We start from the raw sequence: 24,962 nt of genomic DNA, 5'->3' as shown, positions 1-24,962 counted from the left end.
AGCGCTCCGGACTGAAATGCAGGAAGAAACACAGCGACAACATCCTGGAAAGCAAGTTGCGTTGGATTACCTGTTTACATGGGAGGGATAAAATCAAAATTCACAAACTGCACATCCCATATGCTCTATTTCAGCTTAGTTGAGTTACATGAGCTGAAAAAGGCGTACAGTTTGGCCCATTTTAGATCGTGTGTACATTAAAACTTCAGCACTCACTTGTGAATTGAGAGCGAGGACGGGGACTTATGTAAGTGTTCCTGAGCTCATGCAGGAGTTTCTCGTAGAGCCACGTTTGTTGTTAACGCAGCACTAACTTAGAGCCTGACGATCACAGGCATCCACCTCGTCTCTCGTCTCCTGTCCACTGAGGTTTCATCGGACTCTCTGAACTGCTTGATGATGTCTTGTACTGTAGCTCGATTGATTATTAAAAATATTAACTATTTAATATGGGACAACATAGTATCATATTGCTTTAAAAAACCTGATTAGCTGATTAGGGTACCACTGACATTTCCTGTGTTTTCTTGCCTGCGTTAAAAGTTTTGTGTGATGAGGCCCAAATTTAATGAGTGAATATTTTTTCAGAATTTAGAATGTAGCGTCACATCATCCCAAAGGACAAGTCAAAATGCTAATCATCATTAAACATGACTCTGTTGTATACAGTAGGTCTAACAGCAGGTTTAAAGCATCTCACCTTGGTGTGTTGTCATACCTGACAAGGTCAATGACCCTCTCCCTGGGTGCTGAACTGACTGGCTCATCATTAATCATGATGATCTCGTCTCCTGGGATCAGCTTGCCCTCTGACGGACCCCCTGAATCAAACAAGACTAAGTGTTACAATAACACAGTCATACCGTTTTCTTCATGTTTCATCATTTCCCCCGGTCTTGTGACCTGGAGCTGTAATAAGCGCTTGCTCACCGAGGGCTGTTCAAACTGATGAATCACCTGAGTAAACTACACCCCCAATGGGTTTTCCTCGTAGCCACGTTTTGGTAGGATTTCACCTCCCGTTGATACAATTACGGTCTTAGATTTGAATGAGTCACTGGTGCGTCAGAGCGCTCAGTGGAGCTGGGTCGCATTACCTGGCGTGACTGAGCGGACCACCACAGGTTTCTCACTGCCTGCCACAAATCCGAAGCCCAGCACGGGGTCCCGCCTCATCTCCACCTTCCGTGGCGCTGGTGGCACGAATTTGTCTCCGTCCAGGCGAACTTCCTCCAGGGAGTTGCTCTGGGAGACGTGGCTGCGGAGACGGAGCAAAGGATGGAGAGCTCAAAACCAAAGGTCCAACTCTCACCCCGAGTGGGGACTTATGGTTGGTTGCGAGACACCAAAAAACAGAAGGTGCAGTCTGCAGGTGTTGTAACTATTAATCTTGAGGTTTTGCAATAAACCTTATTTGATCAAAATCCGTCTTGCACTCAGTTCAGTTCTGAAAATGTGATTTACAACAAAATTATTTTTTTAAATCTTGAATAATTTTCTAACAATAAAAATAAATGCACATGCTAATAAAAGACATGGCCTTGAACCTCTATACGTTTCTTGCTGCTTAACTCCCACTAAAGCTCTCTGTCACCCTGCAGGGGGGAGAGTCTCGCCCCATACTTTGGAAATCACTCAAATGAAGGATTTTTCTCATTTGTCACGCCGTAACTAAATCTGTTGTGGAGTGAGATAAATGTTTTGCGTTCCAAAACACAACTGAAAAGCACAACCTTGGTAATATGAGACCATTTGGATCAGATGATATGAAAAAGAAAAAATTTCGAATAGTGAATGTTTTTGGATGTTTAGGACTGATACTGTTCAACACTACATGACTGACATAAGCAAAGTAATTATGTCCTAAATTCTAAAACGCACAGTGAAAAGCTGAGCCAGCCGTGAAAAGGAATGACCTACAGCGAAACGAAAGAAAAGAAAAAAAAAAAAAATACCCCACTTGAAGCTGCTTTATGAACACGGTGAATTAGAGGAACAGAAATAATTCCCTTTCAATACCCAGAATGCTTTAAGACAAAATTCCAGATATGGTTTTTAAATGAGGATCTTGTATAATGCTGCAAAAAATAGAAGACGTGGGTGCAGCTAATCAAGCTCCAATGTTTGTATTCTCACATCGCGGACCAGTCTGCATGAAACAAAGGCCATTGTTTACTGTCCAGCCGCGAATGTCTTGCAGCATGATCATTATCCTTCAGTCTTTTATTTCTAATAGATGTGGACAAACTGTGTGTAACTTTTCGCGAATCCTGTGATCTCGCTGATTTTCACAGTGTTCCTTCGCTCTCGCTGGCTGCAAAAACAGCAGCAGCAGCAGCGCCGTATGGTGCCAACAATGTTGGTTAATTAAAGCCGTGGGCAGACAGTGTGTAATTCACAGTTATTCTTGACACATGGACTGTTCACCACTAAATACTAACAATTAATCTTTTGCGGCACAAAGACACAGTGAGATCTGTCAGTCGCATTAGCGCCGTTCAAAGGAAAGACAAAAAACATAGTAACAGCAAGCACCACAAGTTCACAGATGTCAAGTGATTGTCAAGCAGTGTTTTAGGGGTGGATTCGACAATTCACTCACCGACTACGAGACAGATGACCGGCCGTTTGGATGCAGAATGAAGCTGTTAAGCAGACCCCACTCCATTGAAAAAAAAAAAAAAAAACTATAAAAGGCCAAATAAAGCAAAGTTTAGAGTCTCTAAACATTGATTTTACAACTCAGTTCTGATAAAATTGGGGCTTTATTGTTAAGAGATCATAACTACGGAGGAAAGCTTTTAAAACAACCGCTCGAATCTTATTATACAGCCCATCTCAAACAGGACGAAGATGCTCTCAATGTACTTTGCGGTGCCCTCCTTTTATTTTTGTTCCAGGGCGGATTTTGTCTTGTGAGAATCCAAGGAGGCTGCAATGATCTATTAAAAGCATTTCATATGATAATTTTCTTTTTAAAGAGCAATTACTCTGTCGCCGTGATCAAAATTCCTCAAAATATAAGGAAACATCCTGCATAAATCCAACTGCTTTGCATCACAAGGAAAAATGCTCTTAATCTTCTTCCCACTTCCCTGTTTTCCTCTATCTGTCTTAGTCAGGGTATCCAAAAATGGTTCAAAACATGAAAGACAAATATTTAAAAATAAAAGTTGTTCATTTTGTAAAAATAAATCAGTGTCTCATAAAGAGAAATCAGTCAGGTAGCAATCTGAACCAATGTCTAATAATCAATTTAACATCTCAAAACTAACCATCCAAATAAATGATAAGAACAAGTGAATATTATATAAACTGCTAAACTGTTATGTTGATGCCAATATACCCATGAATACATGCATTTGTAATTAGGGGATTATCTTTTTTTGTTTCAATTAGAAAATTCATAGCCCCCAGTCATCCATTGGTCATCTGCATTTTGCATTAATGTGAAATTCAAAAGATTAAAACAGCGTCTTCCTTCTCCCTGCAGAGTTTCACAGTTTTGCAGAATTGATTTGATAACTGCACTCTGTCTTGTTTATTCCATGAACTTCGGTTTAAAACCAAATTCTCACAGGAATTACAAAAACAACCCAAAATCCCACACATGGGCCAAAACTGTTCTTGTCCAACGCACTGTAAATATTTGTATTTCTACAAATATTAGATCCACACAACTGTTTTTTATTACACCAGTGCTGAGAATGTCAGTTAAAAGAACAACTCTTTCTCTTACAGGGATATCTTTTGGATATTTTCAGATGTATTTTAAGCTCTATGGGGAAACAAATGGTGCAATCAACCTGGTATTTTCACAAACAACTACTCAGGAAAGGCTAGTGGTCATGCATCCATTTTGTATCAGTGAAACAAATATTTAAAAAGGTATTTATCAGTCATTGCATCGAGGAACTGGGCTTCAATTGACATCCAGTGTGAAAACTAACCAGTGACTTTCTATTGTAACCTCTGTAAAGTGAAGCAGCCAGGGTCCAAAATGGACAATTTTCAAAGGGTTGAATGAAAGATAAAGCGTAGACAGATGATGATATGTGCAAACATGAATCGAAGAAAACCCAGATTGACATGTAAACGAAATGCACAAACTAACTGCTGGAATCACGAACTTCCCAATTCCCGCCGTTGAATTCAAAGGGATTCCTCCACCTCTGCAAACAAGCCTGCTTAGCATTAAACTCTTTAACCTCAATAGTACATCATAAGATTACTTCAAAAACTTAAATAGTTTTGAAGGTCCTTCAAGACAAATTCAAATTCAGTTTGGATTTGTGTGTCAGTTTTACTTCGCAAAATACAAAGTCAACAGATTGTGCGCAGACCAAAACCATATGGACCTGTGCATTCAGGAAGAATCCTGTCTCCTCCCCTGAACAGCCACCTGCTAAACATGGCTGGTTTCCCATTGTGCAGACAGCCATGCATCTGATTGTCTCTAATCATACCCATTAGCTGTTTGTGCAGTCCCCCAGCCCTCTGCACTGCAATCACAAGCAGCTCTCTGAACTTTGTAGTGAAAGAGATGAAAAAAAAGAGAGAGAGAGAGAAAGAGAACTAAGAACTGCCTGCTTGATTTCGACTAAACAAATAGTATTTTCAAGTGTTTTCTTGCTGCATATTTTTGATCAAATGGAATAAACTCGTTACTGCTGCTCTGAAAGCTTGCTCTGACGTGTCACACAACTTGTTGGTGCTGAGGAGGCTATATTTGAACAGTCTGGAAGACAGCCTTCTGAAATATATGCACTAAAAGCAATTATTTATACCCTTGCTGTGTCACTCTCTCTTCCTACTCTGAACTGGCTACTGTGACTTTCCTAAAGCTCCCAGATCTCACAGATGGAATGGATGCTTTGATGAAGTCTGCTAAAGTAATCAATCACTGTTCACTGGCCTTTGATACATTTTACAATTTTCTTGATATTACAAATTCAGCATAGATGATGATTTAATTAAAATTATTTCACTACTTGTCTGGTAATAATATCATTTATCTGCACTCTGCTCAGTACTTCCCTTCCATATTATAACCATGGTGTTTAAGCTACATTAGATCAATTAAAAGCCCTGTTAAGATAAATATTAAATGCCTACTACTTTATTCATGTGCTCCCGTCACGCAGCACAGACATGTGTTCCACTGAGAAACAACATTTTAGGATCAAGACCCCACAGCCTTCGCAAACCCGGTGACATTCACAGAAACAGACATTTGATTATTCATGAGTCTTTCTCAAATTTAGGAAGGAGAAAAGCCGGAGCCAAGGCAGCCTCCATGATCCGCCTCACGCAGGCACACTCCGCATCCAGCACTTTCACCGCTCCTTACTTCTTATATAACTCCTCTGACATCACGCTTCTCATGCCATAACCCATGTGTGACAAGTGCTCACCTCCTGTTCTCCACATAAAGAAAGCACTCGCATTTTCCACATTGGTAAGACGCATTCAGAGACATGACATTCGCTGCAACAACAGTTATAATGAAGAGACAACGTGGACGGACGATAGCTGCAGTTATCTTGCAGAAATAGTTAGTATGCACGGAGACAGATGGAAACCTTCTAGGGTGTTGCATTTTGCACATCATAGTTGTGAGAAAATAGTAGACAGCACAGTCCAGCCAACAGAGAAGACTCACTTGTTACACCACTGCGCACACAAACATGCCAAAAAGAAACAGTGGAGAGTTTCTTATTACCTGTCTGTGCAGATGTCCAGAAGTGTCAGTTAAGAAGGATCAATTACGCTGATAGCACTATAACCCAGCATCCTCTGAGGAATGTGGAACGACTCTCAGATCAAAACAAACCCCTCAGCGCAGGTGAATTTCATCATCAACTGCGGCGGCGGCGGCGGCAGCGGCGGCAAACACAGTCACACTCTCCAAAGCCCTCTTCTGCATTTGGGAGACTGCATGAGTATTGTGGGTGTGCTGTGTGAGTATGCATGCGTGTGTGTGTGTGAGAGAGAGAGAGAGAGAGAGAGCGAGACAGAGAGAGGAGGGAGAGAGCGAGAGCAGGGAGAGAGAGAGGGAAGGCAGGGGCAGAATGTGCGCAGCAGCGAAGGGAGCAGAAAATCAGTATTCTCAATGCACAGATGGAGACAGTGTGGAGGCAGTGACGTGGCTGGAATAATCACAGGTTGGCAGAGCGTCTGAAACATCTGGGACGGAGAGAGCTCCCCCTCAGTTTCTTTTAAACACAGGGCACTTACTTGATGTAGCAGTCACGCCCCGCTCTATTGGTGCCCATGTCCCATCCATTTGGAGGCCCCTGCGAAGCGCTCCAGGTCCCTGAAGGGGGCGGCCAGCCTGAGGATTTGGTCCTTTGGCTGCAGAGGCAGAAGGAAAAGAGAAATCAAGCATAGCTCCACTTAATACCATAATTTGCACGCAATATCAAGATCTGAGATCATAAGAAAAATAGTGCTACTCCAGATAGTTATATCGCAAGAGAATTTCAAAAATAAGTCCTGCCAGGGGACATTAGAATCCTAATAAAACTGAATAAAATGTACAGATATGAAGCAATTTCGCTCGGGTGATAAGAGATTGTCCCATTCCAGCGTGATAAACAATGTTCCACAGCCACAGTTCACCCAGCGAATACAAATCGAATTAATTACATAAGATAGATGCACAGGCCGCCTTGTCATGCTTCACTCTTGTGCTTTGAGAGGCATGAAATTGGTTTTATTTCTAGATGTCAGCACATTTTTCATAAAAGAAGCCCAAAGGGATTCTTGGGCATCGTACTCATTTCATTTGTCCAACGTCGAGACCATCTGATAAAGTTTATCAGAGAGAGCAGCGGTTGTTAAAGTCATCGAGAAAACACTTCACTGGAATGTGTTATCTGAAATCCCAGCTGATACTCAGACCCCCCCCCCCACTTCAAAAAAAAAACAAACACAGCACCGCATTGTCATTTCTTAGTGCCACAACCTGGCAGAGTGCAGGTATTCAGGAGCGCTGTAATTGGTTAAAATGTTTTCCGTCTGTCTTTTCGTCTGTGCCCCGTTCCTTTTGTTCCCTCCATCTCTCTTTGTGTCTGCGCGCTGGTGATGCTATGAAAGCGGTGGCAGTAAGTTATGTCACTTCAAAGGCTTGTCTGCTGTGTAACAGGGCTCTTCGCATTCATTATTCAAAGCCCCTCTTTCTTTCCCTCTAAATGTTTTCCCCCCTGTTACTGTACTGGTGATAATAAATTGTATGCAGCACGACTCGTGTCTGCGCGTGTTTCGGTGCGTGCGTCCGTAGCGCTGCACGTGTCCGTTTCATGAGATATCAATAAAATATGACCACTTTTATCAACACAATGCATAAGTTAAAAGAAAAGCTACGAAATATTATAAAGCTTTTCTCTAGAAACAGTTTGTCAGCGACAAAATAACGCAGCCTAAGCTCCGAGCGCAGTTCTGAAGTCACCTTGACTAAAACTCACCGGACTGCCACTGGATGCATTAAATCATAATTAATTCATAAAAGATTGAGTGCTGCAGCCAAAAAAATGTCTTTTTCCTTTCTTTCTGTGCTACATTGAAAGCTGGCCTAAGACTACAGGAAGCCATCTGATTCCCCCCCCCCCCCCCTCAATGCAATTCTGTGTTTGGGGGGATATTAGTGTTTCCACATGGATATGGATTTATTTGACCTACAGTACATTAGCTGGGACCAAGCCTCCATGGTGTATATTTAGAACATTTCCCGCAGCTCAAATGATGTGTGTAGACACAACTCGACAGTGTGTGACACTGTTGGAGCCATGTTCACCCCACTGATGAGTCCTCTTTGTACCCGCCGCTGTACCGACGGCCATGTTAACACAAACAGCATCTGATGTTACAGATTTACATGTTTTTAGGTAAAAGATGTCGAAAATTTCAAAGAATAACAATTTATAACTAATTTATTTTCTTTTTAAATAGCTATTACACCTTCTGCAGTGACATTTTTGATATTTCTGTAAAGGTCTCCACCATAATAAAGTGTTTTATACTTACAGTGTCAGGAGCTGCGCCTTCAAAATATGTTTCTGGACTGACAAATTGTTCCGAAAGATCCATTTGCTGTGCCTCTGCCACAACGTCTCTGTATTATAGACACTATGATCTTTGATTTCTTTTGTGTGCGAGCGGGAGGCGCAGTATCCCGCGGAGTCGCAGCATTTCAGCCGAACCCAGGGACCGAAAAGGTTCAGCCTCTGGCGGACAGTGAAACCGATCCTCCTCGGCCGGCATCAATAAGTAATGCCCGCACGGTCACATCGGACTAAGTAATCAAGTGCCAAGTAGGCAAGCCATGCTGCACAATTCATGAACAGGTTACCCAAGAGTCAGGGTGAGGACAATTAGGAGAAGACGTTGGAGGCAAATGTAGGTTCCCCAGGAGTTTCCTCCAACAAATATATTAGAATGTTTATTATCTTGTTGGATTTTCTTTAGTTTTACTGTTTTGTAGTAACTAAAAATGTACTTGAAATGCATTTACTCCAAAATGAAAGGCATAGAGTAGAATTCATTAAAGGACATTACGTCAAACTGTTGCTGTCAGTCTTAACTAACGTTCTGGCCTCCATAATTTAACTGTATAGTTACGGCAGATTTCCTTGCATCTATTTCAGTGGAATTACAGCACCTGTTGGATGTAGTTTGGTATTTCTTACAATGAACAGATGCTGGAGTTGAGAGTTTAATTGTGCTGTTCGAGAGATGGGGAAAAGATCACTTTTCAGCCCTTCATAAAAATTGCATGAACAATGTGATCCTTGCTTTATCACAGTAGTTCACTTTCGCTCGCATCTCCGTGAATTCGTGCTCACTGCCGAGAAACATTCTGGTGTTTTATGAAGGTTGAAATCCTGTTAATGTCGGAAGTAAGTATGCATTATAGACAAGCCTGAGCTAAAAAGAGCGCATTCCTTCACGTTCAGTTAGATTACATAATTTAAACTGACAATCTCCATGAGGGTTGGCCATAAGACGCCACTTCCTGTTACCAAATGCAATAAAATAGGAAGAAATGTCATTTGTTATTTGGCAATCAGAACTATTTAATACAGTATTTTGCACCAGTGCAGATTGCTAAAGAACAAAATTTAGCATTTTTGGATTTCAAAGCATGCGATGGAAAAGAGACAGAGCAGCCTTGAGAAAGTTAATTTTCATTCCATGTACCATCAAGAACAATAAACTATTCACTCAGTCATCAGTTTGAGTCCAGATTGGGTCAACAACATGTATTTGGGTGAAGTGGTGACTTTAAAATGCCCGCAGGTGTTTCTGTATGCTCGTGACCTGTCCAGGTGTAACCTGTTGAACTCCAGTCCTTCACTACCTGTGGCGTTTATCCAGTGGATGGATAAAGTGGTTTATGGATGATGATTTAAAGCCAGGTCTGTGGCAGTTTAACATGATACCACTACTATATTTACAACTTTTATTTTATTCTCAAACAAACAGAAAGAAAATGACAAATGTCATAATTTCTTAATGCATTGCGTTCAGTTAATTTGACATCTGTAATAGTCCCTATGCCTTTCGCTTCATATTCCACTATAAGATAAGAACTAAACACCAGAGTCTCCACTGAGTTCAGAGGCTGACTGGAAAAAAAGAAGCAATTATTTTACCCTCCTTGTGTGAGTGAAAGCGATGTGTTATAAGTATTACTTGAAAACCATGAGGAGGACTCGATAATCTTATCTCAGTGTTCTTGAGCTAAAATGTATGCAGTGGAAGGCTATTAATGTGATTCTGCTTGGATATGAAATTTGCGGCGAGCCGGCAGACAGGATGACCGTCTCCTTGGGGGAGTTTGGTCGGGGAAGAAGAGAAAAAGGCTCAGACAGAGAGGAACCTCTCCGATTAACGGCCTTATTCCTCCGCTCCTGTCTTTAGAGGCTGCCTCCGTTCTGCTGAAGGCACAGGCGCTCCGCCGTTTGTTCCAGGAAACATCTGCCCTCTGCTTGACTTCTTCAACCACCACCTTGACTTTAATCCTTTGGTCAATATGGCAGGGCACTGGAACGCAGTTCAAACTGCTATTCATTTTGGAGCGCTGCTATTTATATATCACCGTTAAAGTGAAAGCTATCAGGCCTCGCACGGATACTGCTGACTACGTAGTTACGGTATATTGCTCAATTTCATGCTGCTGTCCTTGTGCATCGTGCAACGTATATGTCACTGTTTTGTCTGCTTTATACTGTGAGATAACGGAGGAGAATCCACTGTTACATAAGAATCACTTACATATAAAGCAAACGGCAATTACATGGTCACATCGACATGAACAGTCGACAATTGGTGTCGACAATTTGCCTTTTGCTTCACATAGTGTCGTAATACAATATTAGTGAACCGTTCTGCTCAATAAGAGAGTCTGGTTTCCTCATTATTTCAACTGAATATTGTATTTCTGTTTGTCTTTGTAAGCACTGATACTGTTGCCATTGGCAACCACACTATCCTGAGCAGCAGCTCTCTGGTGCCTGGATATAGAAAAGGGTTTTTTGGTTAGTTAATCTCCTCTGGGTGGGAATAAAACAGCATCTGGGAAACAGCCCACCCACAATGATCCTCCTTCTATTTTACGGTGAGTAAGCGAGCCTGGGTGTCCCGCTGTCTCCGGTTTACCTGGTAAACAGCAACACACTATTATCCCACTGAAGTTTAAAAGCTGGATTTGCGGTCTGCTGCAAGGCTCAACACTGAAACGGCACAGTAAATCATAAATTAAAGGCACACGGATGTAAGCAGACACAAAGCACCTCTCATTAGTTCGCGACCAGATGAGCATTCTTTAATAAGATGAAGCTAGAATAATCATTTGGGATCATGCGCTACAAAAAAGATGCAAAACTACAGAAAGACATTTGTATTTCATTACTATTTCATTATACTGCCACCTCCCCAGGCTGCCTTTGCTCTACAACACTTTATGTAAAACATTAACCAAATATAGTGATGAACTTACCCCGTGGGCACTATGCTAGACATGGATTCTCCCGCACGTCTTTGTGCTACTCGCTGCTTTTATGCTAAAAGCTCTAAAGGACAGAACAAAATAAATGGTTGCCTAAGACCTCATCCACCAGCCAGCTGGCTCCCACGTCTGACCCAGACTCATTTCTGATCTACTTTAATCTAAGAGCTTCTGATTTGAACAGCTAAGTATGACAGATCTTTTGGTCTGCGTGTGCGCTGATGAACATTTAGGCTAATCAATTTGTGTCCAGACCAGTGATTTCCTGTGCAAAAAGTTTGCAGTCAAAACATGATGAACAATAGTTCACATAATAGACTTTTTTTTTTTTTTTTTGGAAGAAACACTGCCTGGAGTGGACGAAGCAAACAGAAAGCCATGCAGTCCAACTGAATTCACTTTCAAACTTCTTCCTTATTATTCATGTTGAGGGAAGCAGGAGAAGGATTTCCACACTCACATTTAATGAGCACAGCTATCATTTTACAGAAGAGCGACTAAAATAGCTTCAGCAAGACACAATTAATAATAATCCAGACCTTTAAAAAAAAAAATGGAAAAAAATACATGAACTACAAGCTTCCTCAGCAATCACCTGCAAATTAACACATTTGAGCAAAGCCTTTCAGTCAGACAAAACCTGAATTAACTGATATTTTGGGCATAAATATGTGTTTCATGCTCATTACATCCACATTGCTGGTGCTGAAAAAAAAACATTTTTAACATTCAGAGAGGTTATCAAAAATGTAACAGCACTTAGGGGAGCTAAGTTAAGCACAAAGTTTCACATAAAAAGATGAAAACAACGCAGCTTAAACAACTCTTGCTGAAACTTCTTTTTTCAAAGAGGAAAATATGGCTTCTTTAAATGTGTAGAAAATCTAACGCAGTAAAGTTAAGTAAGAACATATTTTTGTTGCTGACAGCAGAAACATGTGGGGGTGTTATAAGGCAAGAAGAAAAGACAAAAGAGGATACGTTCCTTTTCTTTCACATCTCTCAGTACATGCAGTGGGGTTCTTTGTTTTAGAAAAATGTTTTATCAACCTCAAGAAACAGCATCTTGCTGAATTAAATTCTTGCTGGCAGCTGAGAGAGAGAAAGAGAAAGACCAAAAAAAAAAAAAAAATTGCTGGAGTAGCAGTGGTAACTCATAATCTGAGATAGCATTGTGGGGCATTATTGAGAGTGACAGGATGCAGTGACGTCGGCAGCCCACTGGGAGCTGCATCATGAATGCTCCCACGAGGGGATGCTAACTACAAAACAATGTTCTTATTATATGATTGGAAATGATTGCATCCTGCAGGAATTGCATTGAAAGCGGAGTTAATTTTTGCATTAGATGGGATTGCACTGAATCCTGCGATGAAGGATTATGCATTCCTCTTTGTCTCTGTTGAGAAAAGAGGACACCTTGCCAGTGCAGTTTGTTGATGACTCATAAGTGAAATTGTGCACTCTGAATGGGTGTTTCTGTGGCACATGTAGTATCTTGTCCACCGTCAGCTGTTCTCCCACCAGTGGCCCGTGGTGCTTCTGATGGAGCTTTTAAATCTCCTAGGAGGATTAATGTCCACTGGGTCAGATCAGCTCAATCCAGCAGACCCATGGGTGCATAAGGTGAGGTGTCAGCTGTGGCAATGAATGAATTATTCAGGAATTATGCTCATGGAGGATTTACATATTAAATCAAATACCTCGGAACAGATCTTTGAAAAGCAAAACAACTCCATATTGTCATTTTCAGATGATTAAAATGACAAATGACTCTACTTCTTCTCTTTCTTTGGTGAAATGACTGTTGGAGTAGCTCTACGTCTCTAAGTGTTTGTGCACACAAACTTGTCCGATCAGATCAAACTACCAGTCGTGTTCAACGAACAATAGCCAGTAACTAATCATGCAGCACTTTTTGTAGAAAACCTGTCTGTTATACAACGGCTACAATGTGAATGTGGGGAAATAAACTACAACTCTGCCAAAAACTGATCATTGTTTCCCACGGCTCATTAACCAGAGTGACTTCAAAATTTGACACAATGTGAGCAGATTTTTTTTTTTTTAACTGTTGTTCAAAATGCATATGATATAACAAAACACAAACAGTTCCAGGTATGGGTAATGCATGAACTTGGGTACAGTTTAGATATGTACATCAACCGCATCAGCTTTTGCATTCACCCCCCCCCACTCCCATCTGCCTCACTTGATCATTCATTTCACATCATACATGACTGCACAACTTCCTCCCCTCAGCAATCAATAACTCAGCACTCCAATCCTGCTCCTCCACCCGATTGCCATGTCAACTCCCTGAATCACGTCTTTGAACACGTAGACCGCCACCTTCCAGAGACACGAACAGGCACATCTACAGTCGGGCAAAATGCACGGCAGCATCCGGCGGACTCACCCTGACAGCTTTGGCATCTTCACAAAGCTGAACACATCCATGTGTGCCGCAGACTGCAGTCAAGTCTACAAATTCACTATTAACTTCACTCCGGCTCCATTGTCCTCCACTGTCTTTGGCAACAGGGAATAAATAATTCAGGGGAAAAAAAAAAAGTGGAGCTTCCACAAGTCAGGTGGAGAGATTAGTCCTGTTGTCTGCGCTTCTGCATGGCTGAGTGATTGCTGTGTCCTCGCCTCAGCAGCGCAAATCCACAGCCCATGGAAAAGGATCTGGCAGCGCAGCTTTCCCTGGTTACATCCTTCAAAGCATGCCTCTGTTAGCTGCGTTAAGCCACCTTCATTTAATTTCCATCGCAGTGGAATGATGTGTGGGAGCCGCACAGTAACAACAGCTTTGGAGGGAGGCAGAGAGAGGCAGAGCGATGGGCAGAGGGAGGGAGGAACAGGGGTGGCGATGGTGGTGGGAGAGATGAGGGTGGAAGGGAAGAGAGAAGCGTTAAAGGATGTTGTGTTTGTGGATGTGCTAAAGGATGGCTTTCCAAATGATGCGGCGTTGCCTCCGAGAATCCCCCCAGCAAATTTGCTTAATCAGTCCTGAGATATGCGGCGGCTCTCCGGGATGCGAGAAAAGGTTTAGAAAAATGAGGAATTAATGACAGACACAAGTCATCATCTGCACACACGTAATCCAGGAGCAGCTGGAGAGACAGGAGGACCTAATGTGTCGCCACCCCTTCCCAAGCCCCCACAGCTGCAAATTAGGATGCCCATACTGTACAGCGCATTTGTTCTGACCTTTCAGAACAGTTGAGCTGCCGAACGCTCGCGCTCGGCGGTGCCATTCATAAGGCGTCCAAACATTTTAGCAGTCCACACAACACAGACGCAAGAAAGGTATGATGCAGAAAAGATAGACTGCGAGAGATTGCTGCACACATCGTGAATACCCTTCAAGGACAACAAGCCCCACGCATTAATAAACATTTACAACAGAGATAAGGGAGGTTTTTGGCGTCTTCAGCATTCAGGATGCATCACTCATGCCTTGTGCATGTAATTTGCAATGAAATCTCACTCATGGTGCAGAATCTTCCAGCCCATTTAGTATTCTCTGCCCAGTGCCACTCATTATGTGGAAATGTGAAGATAAGTACTGCAACTCCACAGCACCACAGCCCCTGTCTCCAGATGAAAAATCGCCACAGGTATTTTCTCCCAAACAGGGAGAATCAGTCTCCATAAATCAAACATCCCAGATGAGGGACCTCTGTCAGAATCCAGCAAAAGCCAATTAGCCTCATCTCTGATCCAGGTGGGTGTGATGCTTCTCGGCGTGTCTCCGGCAGTTCGGATAAAAGGAACTTCCGCGCGGTGACATCGACAGTTTACTCTGTTCTTCAGATCGGCGAGACACAACGGGTAGACAAAACTAACATCAAATGTATTTCATAAAAGGATCTGCTCCGCCTGTCAAACGACGTGTGTGAACACAGCAGTTTACTGTCACAACTAAACTAAGCTAATGAAAAACAAAAGACTGTGAAATCTGTACAGTTGCAATTTTTAGTTTGTACATTTAAACTACAATATTTTCAAAATAACACGAGGGAATAATATGAGATAATGCCTTAGTTAAATTCAGTTTGAATCTGTAGGGATCCTGGCAGAATAACAAACAGTCCAATCAATAAAAATGTCAAGCGCCACAGAATAAATAAATGCAAATACATGGAATACAAATACTGCCCGGTTCTAGTTAGAGGATTTCAAGCTGCATTTTGTAACTGTTTCCCTGGTCAAGCAGCAACCATCCTATATTAAAATGCCACAACTTGTAAGCCTCTGCGGAGTGAGTCAATGTGCCTTTGCTGAGAGTGATACATGGAATAAAGAATGTTGTCACTTCCACTCACAGTCAGGATTAGAGTTGTTTTGCTGCTGTAGAAAAGATGCAACCGAAAAAGGGAACCTTAGAGTTGTTCTTGTGAATTGATATAATTTCATATGACTCATTTGAATATGTGATGTGAGTTGATTTAATTATTCATTTTTTTTTAAATGACAACTAAAACACATTTTGAAACCCTGGATAATACCTCTGTGAAGGGACACAGCTAGACTTCCTTTGAGGGTGAACAAGACAACAAGGATGCACTGGAGAGCACGAGAGCGTGTTTGACAATTTGCTTCAGATGCAGTGTCGTGCAGCAGGAGGATTGAAAGACTCAGCGTATTCTGGACAGTTATGTTTGTCCATTTGGGTTTGTGGCCCAGAGGCCAACGTGAGTGGCAGAGGATATTAGGGTCAGACAGAAGCGTGATCTAAGGCGACTATGGCTGAAGCTTTGACCGATAAAACCCTGCTGCCCCGCTGATCCTTAACCTCTTCTCTCTAGGTCCCTTTTTTAAAACAGCTGATTTCAGTCATGGCATTTTAAAACTCAGCAGTGCTTAATTTTTTTTTTTTTTTTTTTTTTTTTTTTTTTTTTTGTTTTTTTGTTGTTTAAAGTGCTGCCTTTGGCTCAGGCTGCCTGCCTTAAAAAGTAATGAGTCGGGTATAACTACTGTGCACAGTTGCTAACAATGCAAAACAATGCTCGGAACATCGGCCCTGTAAACTTCAGGAGGGAAATGTCGACAGATGGGTACAGTGAAGTCATGTTTTTTTAATAAGTTTTACACTTTATTTTTGTACAGCACGGCGACGTGACTGTGTTGCTTTTAGTACTCTCAAATCTCAGCAAAGGTAGCTCCTGGACTCCGACCAGATGTGCCACCACTCCAGTAAACCAGCCGCACAGACGACACCCTTATCTGCCTCCCTCGATCGCGGAGTTTCATTTGTTTGTGTGTGTTTGTCGGCGCTTGTATCTGCCTGGAAGCCACAGCAGTACTTTAACTTTCCCGGTCTCTGAGCGTAACACTAATTATGCCGGTTCTGCGGCTGATTTATTCAGTGAATTAAACAGCTTTTAGGAGAGAGTTTAAAGATATGAACGCAGTTTTTTTTTTTTTTTGCGGTGAATATTCAGTGGCGTGACTAATTGGATAAGAAGTGAAGTGTTACCTGGCTGGGTCATGCTACGCTTCTCAAAAAGGTTAGAGATCTGATTTGCTCGTTTCTCTCTACACCTTCTGATAAACTTCAAAGCTGCAGATTATATGTGAACAGAATAAAACATGGTGTGGCTAACCTGTAGTTTGCAGCAGGTTCATTTGTTTATCCATTCAACCAGGACAGCCAGTCAGCAGACTCAGGGCTGTGGCAGGATGAATATCTCTCACCGTACAGGGAACAACGTGCCAGGTACATTTCCGACACTCCACTACGGCTTCATAAAATTGCATCATTTGATATAGTTGTTTTTCCCCTAGTTATTTTGGTAACCCGCTGTGCGCATTTCAAAGGAATGTATAAATAACTAAATGCAGACTGTGACACTGTGAGTGCTGGGGATGAGTCGAACAAAACTATCGGGAGAAAAAAAAAAATCATTGTGATGCTCTTCCTGTGTAACTGGTGGACGTGTGTGTAGTTAACAAGTTCACCATGTGACAGTTTGTTAGTGGTGTGACAAAAAGAAGCAAACGAGTGGACAGGTGCAATAACCGCATCTTTTAACTCACACATCTACAGTAAATGGAGCCCAGCTTTGTTTGTTTGCATGTCTGCGTCTCACATGTCAACATGTGGCTTTTAAAAGCGGCCAATGAAAAAACATGCATATATACATCACTCATATGTCTGAAGCAAATGCTGCCATTGCATTCCAAAAAACTTTTGACAGGTGTGCTTCTTTAACTTTCACAGCTGAAGTTGTGACTCTGAAAGAGAAACTTCGCAGCAAATGGAAATAACAGTGCAAAAACAACTTCTGGAGCAACCGAACTCGACTAACCAACCACTTTTTGTAAATTTTTAAGTGCAAAAAACAAAAAAGCTGCAGCAAAACTCTGATTCCAACTATATTACCTGCACAGAAGCATGCATCACTCCTGCAGTGCAGAGGAACAGAGCACACTGGCTAATCCACAACTTTCAGTCTGTGGTTTGCATCACAACAACAGCAACCATAATCGATTCTTCATTTTTACAAACACTAATAGAGCCCGTTTATAAATCTGGTCAAAACAAGCAATAAAGGGTTGACGGGGAAATCTATAAGGCAGTAAGGAAAACAATGTCATAACAATTAAAACTCAAGCAGAGCAACTTCTGCTAGAGCTCTCATTTTGGACATATGAGCAATCAGGTCTGACTAATATCAAAAAGCGCAGAACACCAGCCCGCAGCATGTACTACTCACTGAATGACAGTGAAGATGCCGAGCTCATTGTCATCTTCGTCCATTGTCGGTGACAAGTCTAGTCAACTTTCATGCAGCACTTGTTTCTGTTTTCCCTGTCCGGGCCTTTCAAGCCTCCTTCACTGATGCATGCTCGCGTCCTTCCTCCTCACTCCCAGACTTTCTTGATGCTTGATTTGGACTTTCAATAGTCAACTGAGCTCGTCTGACTAAGCCATTCAGTTATTATTACATGCAGCGCTCCTGTCCGAGTGAGTGGCCAGTACCCTGGGGGAGGAGACCGAGCTCGTTGCTTCTGCCTCAGTAATGAAATAACATCACATTCCGGGCCAGTGCATCAGAAAACACAGAGAGATCAATGCTGAACAGCTGGACTCCAATGGGCTGCTGTGCTGGTTAAGGCTGCCTCGATGAGCAAGGCTCTTATGAAAAACACGGTCTGTCTGGGCGAAATTCACCTGTGGTGTTTTCATATTCCAGCATTATTGCACTGGCTTTAGCACATGGGCTTAAAATACATCTGAGCGTTTCCGGGAGGGTCACACACTGATAAACGTCACTGTTTTTGGTATTATTTACAATATTTCAGCACAAAACCAAATTACAGTATCTGAAACGTTTATCTCGTCCCGGTATGAGGCATTTGGAAACGCCATGTGTTTTATCATCCACGAGAGCTTAAAAAATTAAGCTCTAACCATAATCCAAACTCTCTCACTATCTGCCTGCCAACTGTCACCCTTAACGGAGCCAAACCTAAATCCTATATAAACCACTCAATTAGATCTTAGCCTAAATATTATACGCTAGCATCAGGTATTACTTTAATTCATTAATATCCCACTATCTCACTGCTTATCGAAATAATGCACCTTGTCACTCTGAGTTTATAATGAAATACCTGTCATTATTTTATCAAGATGTTGGGTGTTTTTTTTTTTTTTTTTTCCTAAAGCAGTTTAAAATCATGATATTTCACGCTGGATTATTCCATGCTGATTTTCTCATGCATGAGTGGCATACACAGTCTTCCATTAGTTATGAACTGAGGCACGTGTCTTTGCCTCTGCGAGCAAATGGAGTTGCTTGCGTAACATATCCCATGCCATGTACACACACACAAACACACACACACACAAAGTTGAGCTTCTTTTTGAACTACAACACAATGCAGGAAAACATTCATCTGCAGGTTTTTAACTAAAGCATATTTTACCTTACACATATAGCACCACCATATTGCTACAGCAGTTTGTTTACTACTCCAGTTTTACACATAGCTACGCTCTGTTTATGCTTATCCAGGAGCTTGGCATGACCATATGGCCACAATGCCGCGCACTGAGGGGTTAAGGCAGACAAAAGCAGACTTTTCTGCAAGATAAATACCACACATGATTCCGTCCAATCACGTGATCCAACATTCGCCCCTGGGCCACAACGCGCTACATCAGTGGCCTGTTTTTCTGTGACACACAGGCCACGGCACTTAGGATGGGGATGGGCTTGTGCAAAGTGCGATGACCCTGCTCAGCGTGCACGGCAAAGAGTCACATTTCACATGTTGTCTTGATTTAAGATGGTGACGATCGGCAGCGTGCGTTCTGAGACTCATCCAATTTAATGTGACGTGTGTGGGTGGATTGCGCTTTTGTTTTCTCGGTACAATGTGAAGCGTCTTGCTCTGACAGCTTATATGACTGCAAATAATATTTAGGATTTTCTCATTAATCACACAAATGCACATAGGGACACGGCCTGCCCTCAATTAAATCCTGCGAAATACGCAGTTTGCCGCAAAAAAACGTGAAACATGAAGATACAAGTTGATTTTCCGACCATCAAAGCACGTTTGTGACTCATATAATAACAGTGGAAGTGACTTTTTCATTATTTTATGAGGCAGAACAAACACTGGATGCTGGCATTTGCATAAAATGATGAGAGTAGCTTCATGCAGAACAGGAAAAATCATGTTAATGTAACAAGAGTTATTGCTTGGCCCTTGCTAAATGTTACGGATGTATTTGTACGATCCGCTGGCTAAATTTTCTCCAAATAATGTGATTTACACCATTTATCCGCAAATTTGAATCAGGGTAATTATCCTTCCTGCCATCACACAAGAATCACAAACAGATAATTAATTATAATGAATTAAATAATTAAAGTGAGCTGGACAAGGCATTGCTGAAAAGCATTGTTGCTGCTTAAATCACACATCAACATTAAAGTGTGCCATTTATTGAAACCGCGCTTTTAGAAAATAGTTCATTATCCCTTTTTCTGGGGCACTGTTGGCCATCACTAACAACCCCCGGAAGCACAAAAACAGGCTGGTAAATACATTCATACCATAGACAGGAAGCACACAGAAGTCAATCACATTCAATGAGATCCCAGGATATCACATTCCTCAAATCAGATAGGCGCTCTTGTGTCAACACACGACAGAAGCCCCTCCCTGCTGCCCTGGGAGGATAGGATTCACAGCATCCAGCAATTATCTGTAATGTGGGAGAAAAATCAATGTGCCCATGGAAAGCTGCTAAGGTCACCAAGCCGACATTGTCACTTGAATCAAAAGCGCAGTGTTGCTGCAGGCAGGGCTCCAAGGCTCTTGGCCACAATCTGTGGTAATTATTAGAGCGACAATATGGAGGATAATTAGCTTTTGCATGTGATCATGGTTGAATGGAAATTTGTTACAGATTTTAGTCATTCAAGAAGACAGATAACACTGCCTCTTCACAGAAATTTGAATAACTGATTGAAGCCAGTTGTTATTTTCAATGTAAAATAAATGAATAAAAGAAAGAAAGAAAGTGGATGATTTGAGTTTATGATAACTTATCATTATTACACTGTGACTGAGTGAGACGTAAACATGACCAAATTCCTGGTAAATGGTTTCTACTCTATGTGGGAGCATATCTGACTTGTTACATAGTCCCCTGGGGTCAGTGCAGTCCAGTGGGAAACATAACTCAACTATGTAGTTATAATTATACATTTCCTAGACGGGGGCATGAAAAAGTGGCTCTACGTTTGAGGGCAGAGCCAAGCGTTCTTTTCAATTCCGCTCAGTCCATCTTTGAATAAAAAACACATTAAAATCAACCAAGCGCCTGGATTTGTTTGCAGGTATGGTTGGTTAATAGTGATCAAAATTGTAGTATTGCAACAAAAATTGATGCTCACCAAAGCAGTTGTATTGCAAGCAGACTATACACTGTTTCTCATCACCTTAACACCGTCCTGTCATCAGGGAGAACCAAAGGGTAGCATGTGGCCTGCAGGATGTTCAACACCGAGGCCATCAACTCTGCCTCTTTCCCTGAAAAGCAGTAAAACAGAGCCAGACTCACCTCTGCTGCTCATGCTTTTGGTCCAAACTGCATCCAACACAACTTTCCTGCTGTCCTCTGCTGTCTGTTTCCATGTCTCTTCCTCAGGTAGATGCTTCCAGCTGCAGCTTCTGCAGGGCGAAGCGTGGACTGTGCTCTGTTTTCGGGTGAGATCCCGGCAATACCGAGAGGGGAGGGGAGGCCTCCTTGAAACATTGATAGTCTGGTGTAAATTCTATTAACAGCAAAGGGGGATATTGAGAAGAATGAAAAATCAATATCTTGTGGCCAGTAATGTTTGAAGGATCAGACGGAGAGGAAAAGTGAGATGGCGTGGCCCCGCACTGATGCAAGGGATGCTTCTGTAAGTGGTTAATCAAGTGCTTGTCTGACATCGAGATTGCATTTTCCTCTCACCATTACCTCCATTTTTCCCCTTCACCGTAGAGAAGATGTGCTATCAAATGTAAGCGATGGTAATCTGAGTAATAATAGAACCCACCAATCTGATATGGTAGCACTCTTCTGAAGCGGGCTGAAAATGGCGTTTTGTCTTCACTTCTCAGCTTTCAGGAGACAAATGCATTGTGTTTCTACTCTGCGCCGAAGGCATCAACACTGCGGGTGCATGAGCCACGTGTTTAAATCTCAAAAGTGTACGGTCTCCTGGAAATTATGGGGTGTCTGCGATGACTCACTCAGTTAAAAAATTTTGCATCTCTGCTGTGTTAAAGTGAATCCAAGCGTGTTAACTGCGACCTTGAATAAATACACAGAACACTGCAATAAAACTGTATGTCCTTTCTACATAACAGCTCTTAAAAACACTATATTGAGATGCAACCTAGGAATAAGTTGACCTCGTTTTCCTTTAATTTATTAGGTTGTTTTTCAGTTTCTGCTCATTAATGGCGGAAAAACAGGATGAGCGCAAAAACAAAATGCTGTATTTCCAAAGCAAACATGTTATTCTCATCTTTTTTTTTTCCTGTCTGAGAGAGACTCACTCTTGCTTTAATGTGTCATATCAAAGGTTCATGAGGCTGTGATGCCAGGGGCTGCCTGCATCGCACCTCCGCTTTACGGTGCAACAGCACAGACAAGTGGCAGGAACAAGGTACTGCAAGTTGCTCAGCCGCACTGAAAATGGACTGGCCCTTCACTGTCAGCTTCTCTACAAACACCGGTTATATAATACTGTGCAGAAATGTTCTTTGTGCAGAATTTACCTCTGGCATGTTGCAGTGTAGCCACATATAAGTGTCACTCCCAGAGCTGGTATAAATAAAATGTGCCTGATTCAAGACAAAGAAGTACATTTTTACTGCCCCAGTTTTTTTTTTAAACTGAATAAAGTGAAACAAACAGAGATATCTGATTCTTACAGAGAGCACTGGCTGTTATTTTTTATTTAAGTGAAAACAACATTATCTATTCAGTCGAGGATATTGGTTGGTATACTATCATGAAGAGACGCTTTGACAAAAGATTTTAATCAAAACAGAGGAATGCTGATATTTCATCTTATTGAAATATAATGTCTCACATATATTTAAAAAAAAAAAATCTGTATTCCTGAAGGAACAAACTATATTTTTGTATTCCATTCCTTCTAAGACATCACTGTTAACAGCTAGTGTTTTGCAAATGTCTGTCTCGGGAGGAACTGAACACATCTTATTAAAACAAGCCTTGTAAAGGTAGATTTCGTGCTGCCGTAATGAATTTTACTGGATTAAGCTCTATCCCTAATCTGTGTGACGTTTAGACAAGAGAAAGAAAATATAACCACTGTTGCACTATATCTAGCTCATGTTGAAGACTCTAAGGCAGCCCTGGATTTTGAAGCAAAGAGTTCAAACTTCACTGAAGATGGTCTGATGTTTTTGCCTATTTTGTGTATTTGATAAGAATTGTTCTATTAAATGTACCTGTATTCCTTGTTTTTATTCAGATACTAGATCGCTCTGGACAAATTATAGAACAGGTTTCATAATAAAGATTTTTACTACAAACTGGGCCCCGTGGACTGATTTGGTGTTTAGGAGTCAAAGTGCTCATACCGTGAGCCAGAGTCTGCAGCAAACAAATAACAGGATATTATCTCTCATCTGCTCCTATACAGGTCCTGAAGCACAACTTCTCATCTTTATTGGACCTACTACTACTACTACTACTACTACTACATACAGTCCCAAGTTAGAGGTAAGCGATTGCTTCAATTATTATATAACCGCTATATTGTCATCAAGGGTCTGAGAAGTCTCCAGAAGCGTATCTGAACGCTTCCAACTGAGCCTTGTTTTCTTTCATGTAATATGCCTCCCAAAGTCTAATGGCACTCGAGGACTGACCTAATAAATCACTTTGAGTTATTGCCTCCCACGTACATCTCCAGAAACCTGCCCGCTCCACCGAGACGGCAGCATTAGTAGTTACCGACCGGCAGGTGTGATGTTGTACTGCTCATTATGGCTCTACTGTATTCTGTACTGTGCTGGTCCACTGATCAAGAGTGTGGTCATTATTCTTATACAAAAATATGAGCTGGATTTGACAAAATGGAACACTTTTACATTTTTAGTGTCCTGTTATATTCGTTCTTGGGATATTAGAGGATCTGTTGTCACCAGAAGTCTGTTCTGACTTCGTTCATCCATCAGGTTAGTTGACGGTGAATTGCAGCGATCCCTCTGAGACATGACATAACGGGAAGTCCGATGAAAATCTCCTCAGAGTCTTACTCCAAACTCCGCCACTTCCAAATAAGTGGATCAAACGCAAAGGCCGGCCTCTTATCGCCACTTCCCCTGTCTGTTTGGTGGACCTTGGTATCTGATGAATCCTTATCGTGGCCATACAGTGCTGGTTCACATGTCATGTTATCTCACAGGTCCCTTCCCCAGGGCTCCCACAGGAAGAGTCTGCCCTCAGGGCACTGCATGCCATGTATCTCAGCTGCCTTACAGTGAAGGGGGGAGAAAAAAAAAAAAAAAACGCAGTGTGATCAAGAGAGGGCAGTAAATTGTGGGAAAGGTCTGTGTGACATTTTACTTACTGTGACTCAGCCAGAGAAACGGTTGGCACTCTGGTCCCTCAGTTTGAGTCCGGGCTGGTTTCCTGCTATACTGGTTTCCTCTTCAGATCGATTTGAGTCTAAATTTCCCATATGATCATCGCTTTGATTGCCTGTCTGAATGTTTGCTGTGTGATGGACTGGAGACCTGCTCGAGGTGAACCCTGCTGTCAATCACAGCTGGATCAATGGCCTTAACCAGACTGAGAGAACAACTGGTGGAGTGTAAAGCGGGACTGTAATAGAGTTGACTTCACAGGCCTCTCTCTGTTTCCTGAAGTTCCTCATTAGAAATGTATCTATCAGCACCTGCTGTATGTAACGCCTTTCTTTCCACTGCACATTTAGCATGATTCTATTCAGTATGCTTCCTCATTCTGTTTATATAGCACATTTCCTTATTCCTTTTGTGTTGTCTACCATATACCGTGGTCATTTATTGTGCGAACACGTCTGCTGCTGCTTCAAAAAGAATTTCTATCGCTACGATCAATAATAGATCTATCTGTCCAAGTGAAATAGATCAGTTGTGTGTTGGCTCTGCCCCTGTGATGTATGCATTAATAATTACTCCACATTTATTATTTACGAATTTATAAGCATCAACTTCAAAAACTTGTCCATATAAATGAAAACATTGTCATATATCTAATATAATAATAATAGCAAGAGCATTTAGTAACAGTGTGACTGTGACCATGAAAGCCCTTCGTAGAGTAACTGATCAGTACTTTCATGTATTTTGTTTTTCATCATTCATGGAGTTGAAATTACATATTTTTTTTAATGTTATATCTTTGCAG

The 24,962-nt window shown here is 41.7% G+C and overlaps 1 protein-coding gene across 5 annotated transcripts in view; it reads right to left on the bottom strand.

The window, feature by feature from the left end:
• Positions 1–17,943, bottom strand: part of LOC115402762 (FERM and PDZ domain-containing protein 4) — a 28,817-nt gene extending 10,874 nt beyond the window's left edge. Inside the window, exons 1-4 of one of the 5 annotated variants that reach the window (XM_030111296.1) lie at positions 17,737–17,943; positions 6,238–6,354; positions 1,098–1,258; positions 701–821 (exon numbers count right to left, since the gene is read on the bottom strand). In XM_030111296.1, the coding sequence (XP_029967156.1) occupies positions 701–821; positions 1,098–1,258; positions 6,238–6,354; positions 17,737–17,780 (443 nt within the window). In that variant the 5' untranslated portion in view covers positions 17,781–17,943. Of the gene's footprint in view, positions 1–700; positions 822–1,097; positions 1,259–5,722; positions 6,023–6,237; positions 6,355–13,427; positions 13,838–17,736 lie in introns of those variants that run through there. The other 4 variants (XM_030111298.1, XM_030111297.1, XM_030111299.1 and 1 more) reach the window with 4 other exon arrangements.
• Positions 17,944–24,962: the final 7,019 nt, after the last annotated feature.

This window comes from Salarias fasciatus, chromosome 16 (genome assembly GCF_902148845.1).
Source record: "Salarias fasciatus chromosome 16, fSalaFa1.1, whole genome shotgun sequence".
Taxonomy (NCBI): domain Eukaryota; kingdom Metazoa; phylum Chordata; class Actinopteri; order Blenniiformes; family Blenniidae; genus Salarias; species Salarias fasciatus.
Note: the sequence above shows the minus strand (reverse complement) of the source record. Positions and strands in the feature narration are given on the sequence as shown.